Source organism: Budorcas taxicolor, chromosome 17 (genome assembly GCF_023091745.1).
Source record: "Budorcas taxicolor isolate Tak-1 chromosome 17, Takin1.1, whole genome shotgun sequence".
In the NCBI taxonomy this organism is placed as follows: Eukaryota; Metazoa; Chordata; class Mammalia; order Artiodactyla; family Bovidae; genus Budorcas; species Budorcas taxicolor.
In genome coordinates this window covers 68,802,656-68,816,460 of record NC_068926.1, presented here as the reverse complement: position 1 = coordinate 68,816,460, position 13,805 = coordinate 68,802,656, and the positions used below count along the sequence as shown (strand labels likewise).

The following is a 13,805-nucleotide window of genomic DNA, read 5'->3' as shown; positions in this document are numbered from 1 at the left end:
TGGAACCGGCTATGAAATAGGTCAGCAAATTGTATGAATCCTCTGGAAGGCACTGCATCCAGCAACAGAACCTTGGGAGAAAGATGCTCAGGGTGCTAAAAAAAAAAATAAAAAAAGATGCTCTCAGGGATGGACGGGGGGCTGAAAACAAACGCTTCTCCAGTGTACAAGCCACGGGTTCCCAGAGGACAGCGGAATAGTAATGGTCTGAGTAGAAAACCAATTAGCCTGCCAGGGAGAGTTCCCACCCAAACAAATCAGTAATCTGTAAAAGCAGCTTTACTCTCCTCGTGTCCTGAGGGGAGAAAGTATTTACAGGTGATCCCTGTGGGCCCAGATCTCACAGAGCCAGAAATAATCAAATGTTCCACCAGAGCATTCAGAAGGCCCCCCCGAGGCTCCACCGACACTTCATTACCTAGCATCTAATTGAAGGCCCAGAATAGAAACTGAGGCTCTCAGACCCTCTCCCCTGCCTCTTCCCTTGTTGGCCACTGAACCGGCCAAGTATCTGCCACCTTGGGACCAGGAAGGACCCATTTTAGCAGTCTGCCCCTGATTCCGCCTCCATCTACGCCCCAGGAACTCGCAGGGGCTTCCACACACCCGGATTGTGAAGTAGTTCACACCATACATCTCCAGGTCCTGAGCTATCTTTAAATACTCCATCTCCGCTTCGTCCCTGCAAAGAGAAGGAAAGACTCTGTCACTGGAGGGTAGCGGGTGCCAAGCTGAGCCTCGAACCTGCGTGAAGACATGAGCCCGGCAGCTCCCAGCCCGGCTCTGCCCAACCCTGAGTCTATTAACCACACTGAGGTCAGGCAGAACTTCCCATCCCCGTGAAAACAAGAGAACAGATTCATTAGCGTGTCTCTTGGCTTCAATTTCACGCTTTGCCCTTGGTAAACAGTGACACCCGTCTCAAGTAATTCGAGATGAGCACGTGGTATATCTGCTCCCTCAAATGGATCTGGATGTTCACAATTTTATTTCAGCTGTTGCTTTATCCAACTGCATGATTTCTTCACCTAGAAGGTTTTGGTAACAAAGCATCTCTGTCTGCAAGCAACCTGAGAGCTCCCTTCCTGATCTGATTCCTTTGGGTGTTGCTGGAAGTTGGGGTGAGAGCAACCCAGCCTGTAGAACCCCAGCCAGGACGCCCACTTCTAAGTTATGAGTCAGACTTAAAGGCAGCTCTTGAAGTAGTGATGACTTGCAAAGAACTCTCAGACAGGTAGAGTGTTGAAACATCTTAAGTCTATGACCTTGCCTTCTTCTCTTCTCCAATCTCAAAATGGCCTCAAATGAATTTTAAAAATTCAACCCCGAGGGGACACCATGGTGGCAAGCTGAAATCACACATGTATTGTTGACGTACCATTGTTTGGAAGATTGTTTGATGTTATTCGTCACAACAAAAACCAGGAAACAACCCGGCAATCTACATGCCTGTGGGCAGCGGGGTGGATAAATGGTGCGTGGGCTATTAACACATTGGAATAGTACATAGCAAAGAGAAAGAAAGGGGGGGCCACCGCCACAGGCCACAAGCACACATCGCACAATACGACCCTGAGTGAAAGAAGTGAGGCCCAGATAACAGAAACTGATCACACTCAAATCACCTTTAAGATTGACCACACCAACCCGTGAGTTGTGTGCAGGGGAGTGGTCAGCTCTGGGGAGGAATGAGGGGCGTCACCTGGTGTTTTCACTTGGTAAGAGTCCATCAGGTGTTACATTTATGACTTGCCCACTTTCTGGTGTACTTTTTTTTAGAGTTAAAAAAAATGTCATAGGAAGTTGGTTTGAAAAACAGAAAAAAAATATACGTTAAAGGCTAATGAGAAGATGATTAATTCCCAAAGTGATTGGGGAAAAGCTAATGATACTTGAGATACAAAATTTCACCTTTGAGATCACAAAAGTTAGATTGGTAATTGTTGGGGATTGGATGGGGGAGGGAGGTGGGGCCCTCTCATACTCTGCCCACGGGCATGAAAAGGGGTTACAGCCTTTTTGCAGGACGATCTGGGAGGCACCTTTCAAGACACAAAACGCTCACCTCCTTTGACTCAGCAACTCTTTTTCTTCTGAAGGATCTCTCCTCAGAACGACTCATACAAGTACATCATGATGTAAGATTGTACACTGCAGAACGTTCCGTGAAACTGAGAAACCTACAGCTACTCCAGACGCCATCAGTCAAGGGATGGACGCAAAAGCTACGGGGCACGCACACAATAGGAATCTTAAAATGGACCTAAATGAGCAGTGAACGTGGCAGGTCTGTACATCCCGACAGGCGGGAAGTACCCACGCCTCCACGCGCTAGCAAAGGGACACACACAGTACCGGAGCCCGGAGTGGCTGCCAGCGCTCCCTTTTTCTTTTGTGTACTCCGGTACTGCATTTTGTTCAACAAGCACGTCCCAGTTTTGCAGTTCCTTAAAAAAGAAAAAAGAGGCCCACGGGGAAACGTCCACCAGCAAGGAGCACCCTCACCTGGCTCGGCCTCGGTGCTCCGCGTACCAGGCTGTGATCCTCTCCTCCCACATTTCCGGAGTCATCTGATACAGATTTATTACCTGGTGCGGAAGAGAGCAAAACAAAAAACCCACACACAAAGGAAGTTTGAGTACTGTGCGCCTTTTTGATAATTATGCATCATTTTTACTAACTAGCAAGGCATGTGTGTGTATGTGTGTGTGAGTGTGTGTTAGCCGCTCAGTTGTGTCTGACCCCTTGTGACCCCATGGACTGTAGCCCTCCAGGCTCCTCTGTCCATGGAGTTCTCCAGGCAAGGATACTGGAGTGGGTAGCTATTCCCTTCTCCTGGGGATCTTCCCCACTCAGAGACTGAACCTGAGTTTCCCAAATCGCAGGCAGATTCTTTACCATCTGGGCCACCAGGGGGGCCCCAAAAGCCGCACACAGGGGGCCAATCACAGGCAGAGGTGGGTGAGTAAATGAGCATCGTCCGATCTGAGTCACAACTCAGAAGGCTGCACCATTTCTCGGGCTGGCACTGGCCCCTCTCTCCTGGGCCATGCAGCCCAGAGGCAGGACCTTGCTCAGAAGCAGGACTCCCTGGCCTGAGAGCTGCCTTTGACTCTTACAGAAGCCATCAGGGGCGCAGGTCAAACCAGGGGAAAGGGGGGAGCAGGCCTTTATCACACATGACAGGTGAGTGGAGCTAGAGAATCAGAAGTGGCTAAAGAGAGGGCAGGCCTGCTTCTGTGGATAATCAACCAGACCAAAGACACCAGGGATTAAAAGCTACAGTGCCCACCCATCTACCTGCCCTCTGCAGCTACAAACAGCTCACTCTGCTGGGCTGAACTCAGGTGGCTCCATGCCCCTCCCTGGGAACCAGTGCTGCTCACCTACCTTTAAAAAAAGGACCAACTACAGGCCACGCCTGTTCTAATATCCCCAAAGGAATTCCACAAATCTTTACTCAAGACTGATGACAAAACATTTATGAAAACGTTCTCAATACGGCCATCTTGTATTCCTGCAGGTCCTTTGGTTATGTCTTCCCAAACGGGAATTTTAACGTCTTACCCTTTTTGGAAGCAATTCCTCTTGGGCCAGAAACCCCCGCTTGTGAACAGAGGGGTCGTAGTCGCCGTACTGGAAGAAGAGAAGATGAACGAGGGATTGAGATTCTAGAGACAACTGCGTTTCTGAACAGGTCGACTCGGCCTCCGTCCCTCCCAGCTCCTGGGAAGCAATGCAATTCTGATGACAAGTCAAGATCTCAGCCTCGCTAGTTTGTTATCCTCGGATGAAGATACAAAGCTGATTGTATCTGTGAACAGAGTTGCATAATCCCATATGGGATGGATGGGTGACGTGGTAATAAGAATGTGACATTTGTAGAGAAATGGGGCTACATTTTCTAACTCCTGAAGGAAGCCACTGCTACCAAAACATTAGGTTTTGAAAAGAGACAACGAAACACAACTGGGTGTGAGATGTGATTAGCATCGGGTGGTAAGAGTCTTACCTACACATACTTCTAAGTGGCTGGGAATTGGAGCCAAGTGCTAGATGGGAGTTAGGGACAGTGCTGGCAATATTTTTAATAGCTTTCACTCAAGGCTCTGAAAAATGCTTTGGAAAAATCTGATGCCAACACTGTCATCCTTACCGTACAGACAATAAAAGAATAAATAAATAAAAGGTTAACTGATTTTCCTAAATTTGCAGAGAGAATCACTAGGAGGGCCAGAAATCGGCCCTGCATTTTCATGTACCCACAGGGGACAATAACTTGGAACTTCCTGATTTCAAAACAATTGTCTCTTTCTTTCCCAGAAAGTTAGTCTGACCAGGAAATAACCAGAAGTGAAGGAGTTATTTTTAAAAAGAAACTAACCACAAAATATATAGAACATCAAACCCTGTCTCTTGTCAATTAGCATTCAGTGGTTTTCCTCTTGATCCAAAATGACAAAGCTCAGTATTTTAGTATAATCTTCTATAAACATTTATGCTTTGCACTACCAACACTGGCAAAAAAAAAAAAAAAAAGGTTTGGCAGTTGGCTCTACATCCCACCACAATGGATCCGGACATGGCCCACCCCTCTCATTCCCAAGAAATCTCAAGTTTAGATTTCTGGTGTGTTTTTCAATCGACACTCATGGGATTGAAAAGAGATGTTTATCATCAACTGGAAATCACGCCTTCATCCCATATCACTCTTTTGTAAAAGCCCCAAGGATCAATATCTCTTAGGAATTTCATAATTATCTTGCAAATAGAAGAATTGTTCTGCATTGTTTTTTCAGTTTAAAAAAAATTCAATCTCAGCCCCTTCACTTCTTAGCAGTGACCTTGGACATTTTGTGTCCCAGTTTTCTCGTCTGTAAAATGGGGATAATAACGGACATATCTCACAGGACTCCCCTGGGGGATCAAATGGAATACCCATAAATTTTTTTTTAAACTATGACTAACACACAGCATTCAACACAACCTCATGTCAAAAGATAAAAACTCAGGTCATGCCACCTTCCAAGCCCGCTTCCAAATTGTCAAAGGACAGCGTTGGTCTTGGAGGGTTCTGAAGGGGCACTCTGGACTGTCCCGAGGCCTCGAGTGGGGAAACTTCTCTCTAAAGCTCAGCTTCCCTGTCTGGAAAGCAAGGGTCAGAATAGTGCCTGCCTCCGGGGCTATGTGTGTGTGTGTGTGTGTGTGTGTGTGTGACAAGGATGAAGAGTCAGGGAAGCATTCTGCACGGTGCCCGGCTCATAAGGCATCAGGTGTCACTGTCATGCCCTGTGTTATTTATAAAGACGCTGGTCACTCTTGGCTTCTCTGATTTTTGGAGGGACAGAATGATAAAGCCCTCGCTGCACTTGCAAACCTCTCTGAGTGCTTCTGCAAGCAGATATGCAAAGTGAGAGCTATAAATTCAGGTTCCAAAGGCTTGCGAGAGTAATGACCCACATTATCATACTGAGCTCCCAGCTACAGCACTGATCAAATAATCAAACGTTACATCTGAGCACCGGGGAGGTGGCAGGGACGCTGCTGAAGGAACTTCTCCCCTGGACTAATTCCACTTTGGACATTAAAGCCACCTTGAGGTATGGGTCTGCTCTTAAATGTCTTTAAAACAAAACAAAAGAAGAAGATCCTCAAGTTGTGGCAGCTGGTGAATATAAAGGAGAGTCACACCACCCCATGGATGCAGACGGCTGTTCCCCCGTCTTTCATGTACAGAGGCTCCCTGGTAAAACAAGGAGGAGTGAATCTGCTGGGAAGCTATAATGAGGCTTGGGATTCAGGCCTCTGCACCTGCATGGGCCTTGACCTAATTTTATGTTCATAATTGGTGTTCTTGCATTAAAAGAACCCCCTAAATTATAGAAGCTCCTGGCCCCACAAAACCTGGGTCCACCCCTGATATAAACCAGTGGAATTTAAATTCAAGAAGGGAGTTCACCGGCCTCCTGGGAGGAAAAGCGAACAGAGCAGCAGAGACGTTCTAGGCTCGCAAGGGGAAAGGACGGGGCGGCTGGCCGTTTAATGAATTTTAAGGACATGTCAAGAGATGGTGTCAAGTGGGTGTAAAAACCCAAGCACAGAGTAGATAGCACACGCAGGGAAGACCCAGGACGCTCGGGGTGATGTTGTCCACGCTTAGGGAAGGGAGAGAGGAATCGGTTCACGTTGAGACCAAATTAAATTTTAAGAAACCAATTTGCCAGTGAATGATGAGGGAAGTCAAGAGTTTAATGATATGTGGATCTTTGCATCTTAAACTTCTCTCCCAGAAGCTTTTCGTTTTCGTTAGTTTCATTTTACCACTTCTGGCCACTTGTGAGAAGTTTAGAGCTTTGAGGCAGCCTCCTGGCCCCCCATCCCTGACTTCAGAGTTTAAAAAGAAAATGTCTCTGTTGCTATAAATAGCATGTTTCCATCCCTAATGTATGGTTTAAAGAGAGTCTGAAGGTATCCGCTTTTCATTGGGGTAAATTGCGACAGGTTTATTCACAACAAAAGAAATGAGAAAAAAAGAAAAGAGTCCACCTTTTAAAGGACTCTCAGAGTCACTTCTTAAACAGAAACCCATACTTTCCTCTGCTTATATATATGAAAAATGAGACCAAACGATCTGAATAGGATTTCACAAAACACAAAGGTCTAATCAATGCATATATAGAATAAGTAGTCAGATCCCTACCACACACCAGTCACTAAATTCCAGATGGATTAAAGACTTAAACTTATAAACAGAAATCCATAAAAACATCAGGATAAAATATTGAAGAACATATTAAGGTTGATGTATATTAAGGTCGGTGTATATTAAGGTTGATGAAATCATTTGAAATCAAAAGTCACTGAAAACATGAAAAGGACGGACAAGACTGACATGTAAAAAAAGATAAAAGATTAATATTCATAATATATGGAGCTCCTGTAAATCAATTGCTGTTCAGTTGCTCAGTCGTGTCTGACTCTTTGCGACCCCATAGACTGCAGCATACCGGGCTTCCCTGTTCTTCACTGTCTCCTGGAGTTTGCTCAAAGTCATGTCCATTGAGTTGATGACTTAGGGACCAAACAACAACAAGCCCCAGTGCTATGCAGTACAAACGTGTTGTTTCAGCTCAGTCCAGTCGCTCAGTCGTGTCTGACTCTGAGACCCCATGGACTGCAGCAAGCCAGGCTTCCCTGTCCATCACCAGCTCCTGGACCTTGCTCAAACTCATCTCCATCGAGTCAGTGATGATATCCAACCATCTCATTCTCTGTCATCCCCTTCTCCTGCTTTCAGTCTTTCCTAGCATCAGGGTCTTTTGCAATGAGTCAGCTCTTCACATCAGGTGGCCAAAGTATTGGAGCTTCAACATCAGTCCTTCCAATGAATATTCAGGACTGATTTCCTTCAGGATTGACTGATTTGATATCCTTGCAGTCCAAGGGACTCTCAAGAGTCTTCTCCAACATCACAGTTCAAAAGCATCAATTCTCTGGCAATTTCATGGGTTTGAAATATTTCCATGTGTGTGCGTGTGCTAAGTCACTTTGGTCATGTCTGACTCTTTGCAACCCTATGGACCATGGCCCGCCAGGCTCCTCTGTTCATGGGATTCAGTTCAGTTCAGTTCAGTTCAGTCGCTCAGTCATGTCCAGCTCTTTGCGACCCCATGAACTGCAGCATGCCAGGCCTCCCTGTCCATCACCAACTCCTGGCATTCACCCAAACTCATGTCCATCAAGTTGGTGATGCCATCCAGTCATCTCATCCTTTGTTGTCCCCTTCTCTTCCTGCCCCCAATCCCTCCCAGTATCAGGGTCTTTTCCAGTGAGTCAACTCTTCGCATGAGGTGGCCAAAGTATTGGAGTTTCAGCTTCAGCATCAGTCCTTCCAATGAACACCCAGGACTGATCTCCTTTAGAATGGACTGGTTGGATCTCCTTGCAGTCCAAGGGACTCTCAAGTGTCTTCTCCAACACCACAGTTCAAAAGCATCAATTCTTTGGCACTCAGCTTTCTTCACAGTCCAACTCTCACATCCATACATGACTACTGGAAAAACCATAGCCTTGACTAGACGGACCTTTGTTGGCAAAGTAATGTCTCTGCTTTTGAATATACTATCTAGGTTGGTCATAACTTCCCTTCCAAGGACTAAGCGTCTTTTAATTTCATGGCTGCAATCACCATCTGCAGTGATTTTGGAGCCCCCCACAATAAAGTCTGACACTGTTTCCACTGTTTCCCCATCTATTTGCCATGAAGTGATGGGACCAGATGCCATGATCTTTGTTTTCTGAATGTTGAGCTTTAAGCCTGAAGTGGGTTGCCATGCCCTGCTCCAGGGGATCTTCCTGACCCAGAGGTCAAACCCTCGGTTTTTAGGTCTCCTGCATTCCCGGGAATGCAGTTGTCACCCGAGTTACTGGTGAGACTGAGCGCTTTTTGTATTTACAGGTTCTTCTCCTGGTCTATAAACTGCCTGCTGTTCATACCCTGTGCTCTCATGGTCCTGCTGTCTTTTTTCTTAGAAACGTATGAGGTCTTTATATTCAAGGATGTGCCTGGAATTCTACTTCTAGGGATGTACCTTAAGGGGAAAAAGCTTTAGCACATGTACACAAGGAAGCATATAAAGAGTTTGCAGTAAAACACTACTTCTAATAGGGAAACAGCAGAAACTAAACCTGCCTCATCCTCAGGAGGATGGAAAAATAAATTAGGGTTATTCATCAACGGCCACCATACAGCAGTTAGAATCAATGAACTACATCTGCAACGTCCAACATGACATATCTCAAAATCAACATTGAGAGAGAGAAAATACCCATTTGTAAAATGATAAGTCCCTCCAAAAGGGAGATACGCAGAGGACAGCACCACTTATATCAAATTTTCCCTTCTGAATTTTTTTTTCCCTAGATATTATATTTCTTTCCTGGATATTTTTTATTTTTTAAAAACTTTACTGTTATTTCGGCTGTGCTGGGTCTTCATTGCTGCCCACAGGCTTTCTCTAGTTGCAGCAAACGGGGGCTACTCTCCAGCTGCGACGCACAGGCACGCTTCTCTTGTTGAGAACCACAGGTGCTAGGCATAAGGGCTTCGTTAGTTGGGGCCCGAAGGGCTCGAGAGCTCAGGCTCAGCAACTGTGGCACACCCGCCCAACTGCTCCTTAGCACGTGGAATCCTGCCAGACCACGGATTGCACCCGTGCACCCTACACTGGCAGGTGGGCTCCCCACCACTGGGCCACCAAGGAAGTCCTTTCTACCTGGACATCTTAAAGTCAGCCTCCTCCCACCCAGCTGAGCACTGCCCAAGGTGTGAAGCCCACAGTCTTGTCTGGATGGCCACCGCAGCCTTCTACCAGGTCTGCTTGCTTCCAGATTGGTATTCCTCCATTCTGATCTGCACACAGCCGCCAAAGAAAGGATCTGTCTAAATATAAACCCTTCCCTGGCTCTGCATCTCCCACAGGGTGAAGTTAAGACTCTTTCTGATCTGATCCCAGCAGACCTCTCCAGCCTCAACTCTTACACTCGCTCTACCTACACTTTACAGATACCCAACTTCTGAGTCGCCTTTTGGCGCTCTGCCCCTGATTGGCATCAGAGCGCACTGAGAAACAACAAGCCTCCTCTCCCTCCCACCAGCTCTTCCTCTCTCTGAGCACTAGGAATCTGCTGGCCAGCCCTGCAAGTCTGGGGAATTATATACCATTCCTTCTCCAAGTCATTTTTAATAAGAACACATTTTCAAACTGTCAATATGAAATCCAACAGGTGGCTTAAAACATTGCAAGATGGTTTGGTACATCACATGACTAGGCCAAAAAAAACCCAAAACAAAACCAGCCCATATTTTTAATTGAAATATAACCTAAACTCCAACTATGAAATACGGTTCTTGTTAACTGAACCATGTGATTAATTTTCGTATTTATGCTTTAAGGGTAATTGTTTCTTTATGCTTTAGAATGAACTGTGTCTATATCAGCTGAACAGCTGAAACACTGTAATGAATACATTAGTGCGTAATTACATCCCATGTGTTAATGCACTCAAATTCACTTTCCCCACCACACTTTTACAGTTCCTGTCTGTCTCAGAAAGGTTGTGGGAAAGAAGAACTGGAAGGAGCGGGTACAATTTATTGAAAAGTTTGGAGGGGTGTGACCAGATAAATGAACCTGGGATTTAGTGAAAGGGGTGGGACCAGTGTGGAACCCAGAGACCCCTCTCATGGTATGAGCAAAAGCTAAGTGAGGCAATCAGACTCTAGGGTTCTCATCCTGGCTCCATTCTCTAGCTCCCTTTTCCTTCAAATCCTGTCCATCAGGAAGTGGGCTATAGGGGGACTTCCCTGGTGGACCAGTGGTAAGACTTTGCCTTCCGATGCAGGGGGCACGGGTTTGATCCCTGGTCAGCGAGCTAAGGAAGATACCACATGCTTCTTGGGCAAAAAAATAAAAAATAAAAAACAGAATATAAACAACAGAAGCAGTACTGTAACAAATTCAATAAAGACTTAAAAACGGTATATACATTTTAAAAAAAAACCTCAAAAAAATAGTGGGCTATAAATTCCAATTAAAACAGAATTAACATCAAGTATTGTGAGACAAATTATTAACCTTTCCTGATCCTTAGCTTCCGGAAAAGACTCCTCTGAGGAATCTCAAGAAATATTCATGTTATAACACTGTGTAAAACGGTAAAATGCTACAGACGTATAAGATCGGATCAACATGACAACCAGAGGCACCCTACTCACAGCAACAGCTGTCCTAGAAACTGGAAGTATGGTCCAATAATCCTTAGCTTCCCAAATGCAGACTCGAAACCATAGATCACCTTTGTTTGTACAACTGTGACAATTTACTCCAGGAAAAACAGCTCGAACACGCTTCTCCATGTGAACCACACATGATGTCTGTGCATCACTTTCATCTCTAAATTAGGAGGATCCAAATCAGGAGGGCTTTCCTACAGTAAAACCTGTTTAAGCAAACATCTGCTGGTTCCCTGAAAAGTTATTTTTTTCCCACAAGTAGCCTTTGAATTTGCGCCCCCCCGCCCCCCCCGCCAGTTTGTGCAAAGACAGTGTGGCCTTTGAGAACTGAAGTCCTTCAGAGGGAGGTGGTATCCTTGGGAGCCTGGGCCTCCTCTTGGCTGGGGAGAAAGCGGGCAGGAGAGGAGCTCGGTTCCAGGCCAGGAAGTGCTCGGATTTAATGAAAGTGACAACAACTGCTTCATCACTGTCAGGGCGCTACTGATTGAAAGGACATGTTTTTTCCCCCTGTTATTAATATTCTTAATCAAAGCAGAAAAGGAAGCATATGTTTTAGTTGAATCCAGGCCCATTCTGTTTTCTCAATTACTCATTTGTCAGGGCAGCGGGACAGGCAAGGCACAAGATGCAACCCCAAGGCCGCGGGCTCTGCCCTGAGCTTTACCCAAGGTTGCCCAAACGACCTTGAACAAACCATGAGGGCAGAGATGCTCGCTTCGTGTCTGTATCCATGACAGAGTCAACAGCCTCCTCTCCGGCCAGCAAATACTCAGCAAATATTAGACAAGTCATCCAGCGACCCAGATGCTTCTGTTGGTGTGACGAACAGGTACAGACCCTTTTCTCCTTCAAACAGTGGGCCAGTTTTTTTCCTTCCGGGCTTTGATATGAAATTATCTTAAGCTCCCCTTAAAAAGTGGGCTAAGAAGTTGAGGGTCTTATTAATTTCTGGAAATTAGTTTCAGGGAAATGGCTTTATGGAGACCTCTAATTAAAAAAGAAAAATGATAACTGAAAAGATTCTGCAAAATCACAAAGCTAACGAAAGTGACCCAGTTCTGAGGTCATCTTCCCATGCTGTAGTGAAAGGGGGTAGCGAAGGGACCAAGGGCAAAAGGCATGTAGGGGGCAAACGATGGGGGGAAGGGATAGTTAGTGAGTTTGGGATGGACATATACACACATCTGTATTTTAAATGGATAACCAATAAGGTCCTGGTGTGCACAGCAAGGAACTCTACTCAATGTCAACAGGCAGCCTCGATGGAAGGGAGTTTGGGGGAGAATGGATACATGTGTATGTATGCCTAAGTCCCTTTGCATTTCAGGTATTCATCTGAAACTATCACAACATTGTTAATTAGCTATACTCCAGGTAAGCTAAAAAGCTGAAAAAAAAAAAAAAAGAGCAAGTGGCATGTGACTAAAGCAGGAAACCTGAGGGGCATAAAGCATCCTGGGTAGACCCTACGTTCATCTTATAAAAACAGAGCGGATAGGAACACAGCTCCCTGCCCCACCAGTCCCAAACTGCAGCCATTTCTCTGAAAGACTCTCCGGTCACCAGACAGCTCAGCTGGGCTCAGTGGGTCCGAGGGCCTGCAGTGCCCACCATAAGCAGAGCCAGCATGCCCGTCGGGGGGCATGAAACAGAACATTCTCTAGGGTGTGGTCCTGACACACAGGGTTGCTGGTCCTCAGAAGAAGAGTTTGCAGTGAGGACCTGGGCCTTTCTGACCTCACGGCCACGTCTGGCCAAAACTGGAGATGATAAACTCATTTTTCCCGGTTAATGAAAATAGAGGTTGGCGCGGCGAATATAATTAACCACATGTTCAAACAGGATTACACAGAAAATTCATCAAGCTGTACACTTATCATTGGTAGGCACACACACACACACACACACACACACACTCTCTCACAAGATGGTACAGAAGTGGGACAGGGAGAGTGGTCCCCAAGCCCACACGTCCCAGAGCATCCCGCTTTCCAGGGGAGGTCTCTCTGAAGCCCAGAGAGTCCAGAGAAGTGGATGTCTGGCACGATTCATGACATGCATTAACGCTCAGAAAGAATGCTTGCGTCTTCTCTGAGCCTACCTTGGCCTGGACGGCGTAAGAAGCCAGGAGCACAGACGCCTCGGGAGGGCAGTAGATTTTTTCATCCAAGATCTGCTTCTTCACCTGCAGGGGCGACAGGGGAGGCGTGACAACGTGCGTGCGGAGGGGAGCCGTGAGGGCGGCTCACAGCCGGTGCCGCTGGGTGTTCTAACGAGCCCTGCCACACCTGCCTGTAATGATTTTCTGACAAAGGGTATGATTTAAAAAAAATTTTTTTAATGCTGCTGACAAGTTGGGAGTTCAGCCCTGAGAAGTTACTGGTAAGATAGCTAGGCATTAAAAAAAAAAAAAATCCGTATCTTATCTCTTCTGTTCATGATCAAATGCTGAAGAAGAAAACAGTCTTTGTGGTGGTTAAGAAAGAGACTGACTGGGCTGTGACGAAGGAGAGCTGTGAACTTGAGGGGGTGTCAGGAACAGGCCAAGACTGCAGCCTTGGTCCCTGCTGAGCACACGCACAACCAGACCAAATGGAGTCTGCTTTTTGAAGTCTTAACACAAGCCCAAAGTCAGCGAGGCCACTGAGTTATGACTGGAGGTAGAAAACCATCGCTTTCAATATGCCTGCTCTAAGGAAGAAGGAAGCAATAAAAGCTTGATCGATTAAACCTTTAAGTCCACGTGAGGTCCAGGAAATATAATTCTTAAGCCATAATGTTGAATTAACATATCTCATGGCATTTAATTTCTTAGCCTGGTGGGGTGGGGGGATGTTCCAGACAGAGAGGCAGGAGGGCCTCCTCAAGTGGGGGCAGGTTGAAATAAACACAACAGGAAAGCCAACTCTCCTTCACAGACGTCAACAGTCACCAGATTCATAAAAGTAGTAAATTTTGCCTTGCTCAGCCATGAGAGCACTCCTGCATTTCAGTGGGAGGGTAAATTGAG

The 13,805-nt window shown here is 46.1% G+C and overlaps 1 protein-coding gene across 4 annotated transcripts in view; it reads right to left on the bottom strand.

Annotated features, from left to right (window-relative positions):
- Positions 1-13,805, bottom strand: part of NF2 (NF2, moesin-ezrin-radixin like (MERLIN) tumor suppressor) — a 70,920-nt gene that overhangs the window by 29,970 nt on the left and 27,145 nt on the right. For 3 of the 4 annotated variants that reach the window (XM_052654881.1, XM_052654882.1, XM_052654883.1), the window contains exons 4-7: positions 12,897-12,980; positions 3,568-3,726; positions 2,506-2,588; positions 607-682 (exon numbers count right to left, since the gene is read on the bottom strand). In XM_052654881.1, the coding sequence (XP_052510841.1) occupies positions 607-682; positions 2,506-2,588; positions 3,568-3,726; positions 12,897-12,980 (402 nt within the window). The remainder of the gene's footprint in view (positions 1-606; positions 683-2,505; positions 2,589-3,567; positions 3,727-12,896; positions 12,981-13,805) is intronic. The other variant, XM_052654884.1, reaches the window with a different exon arrangement.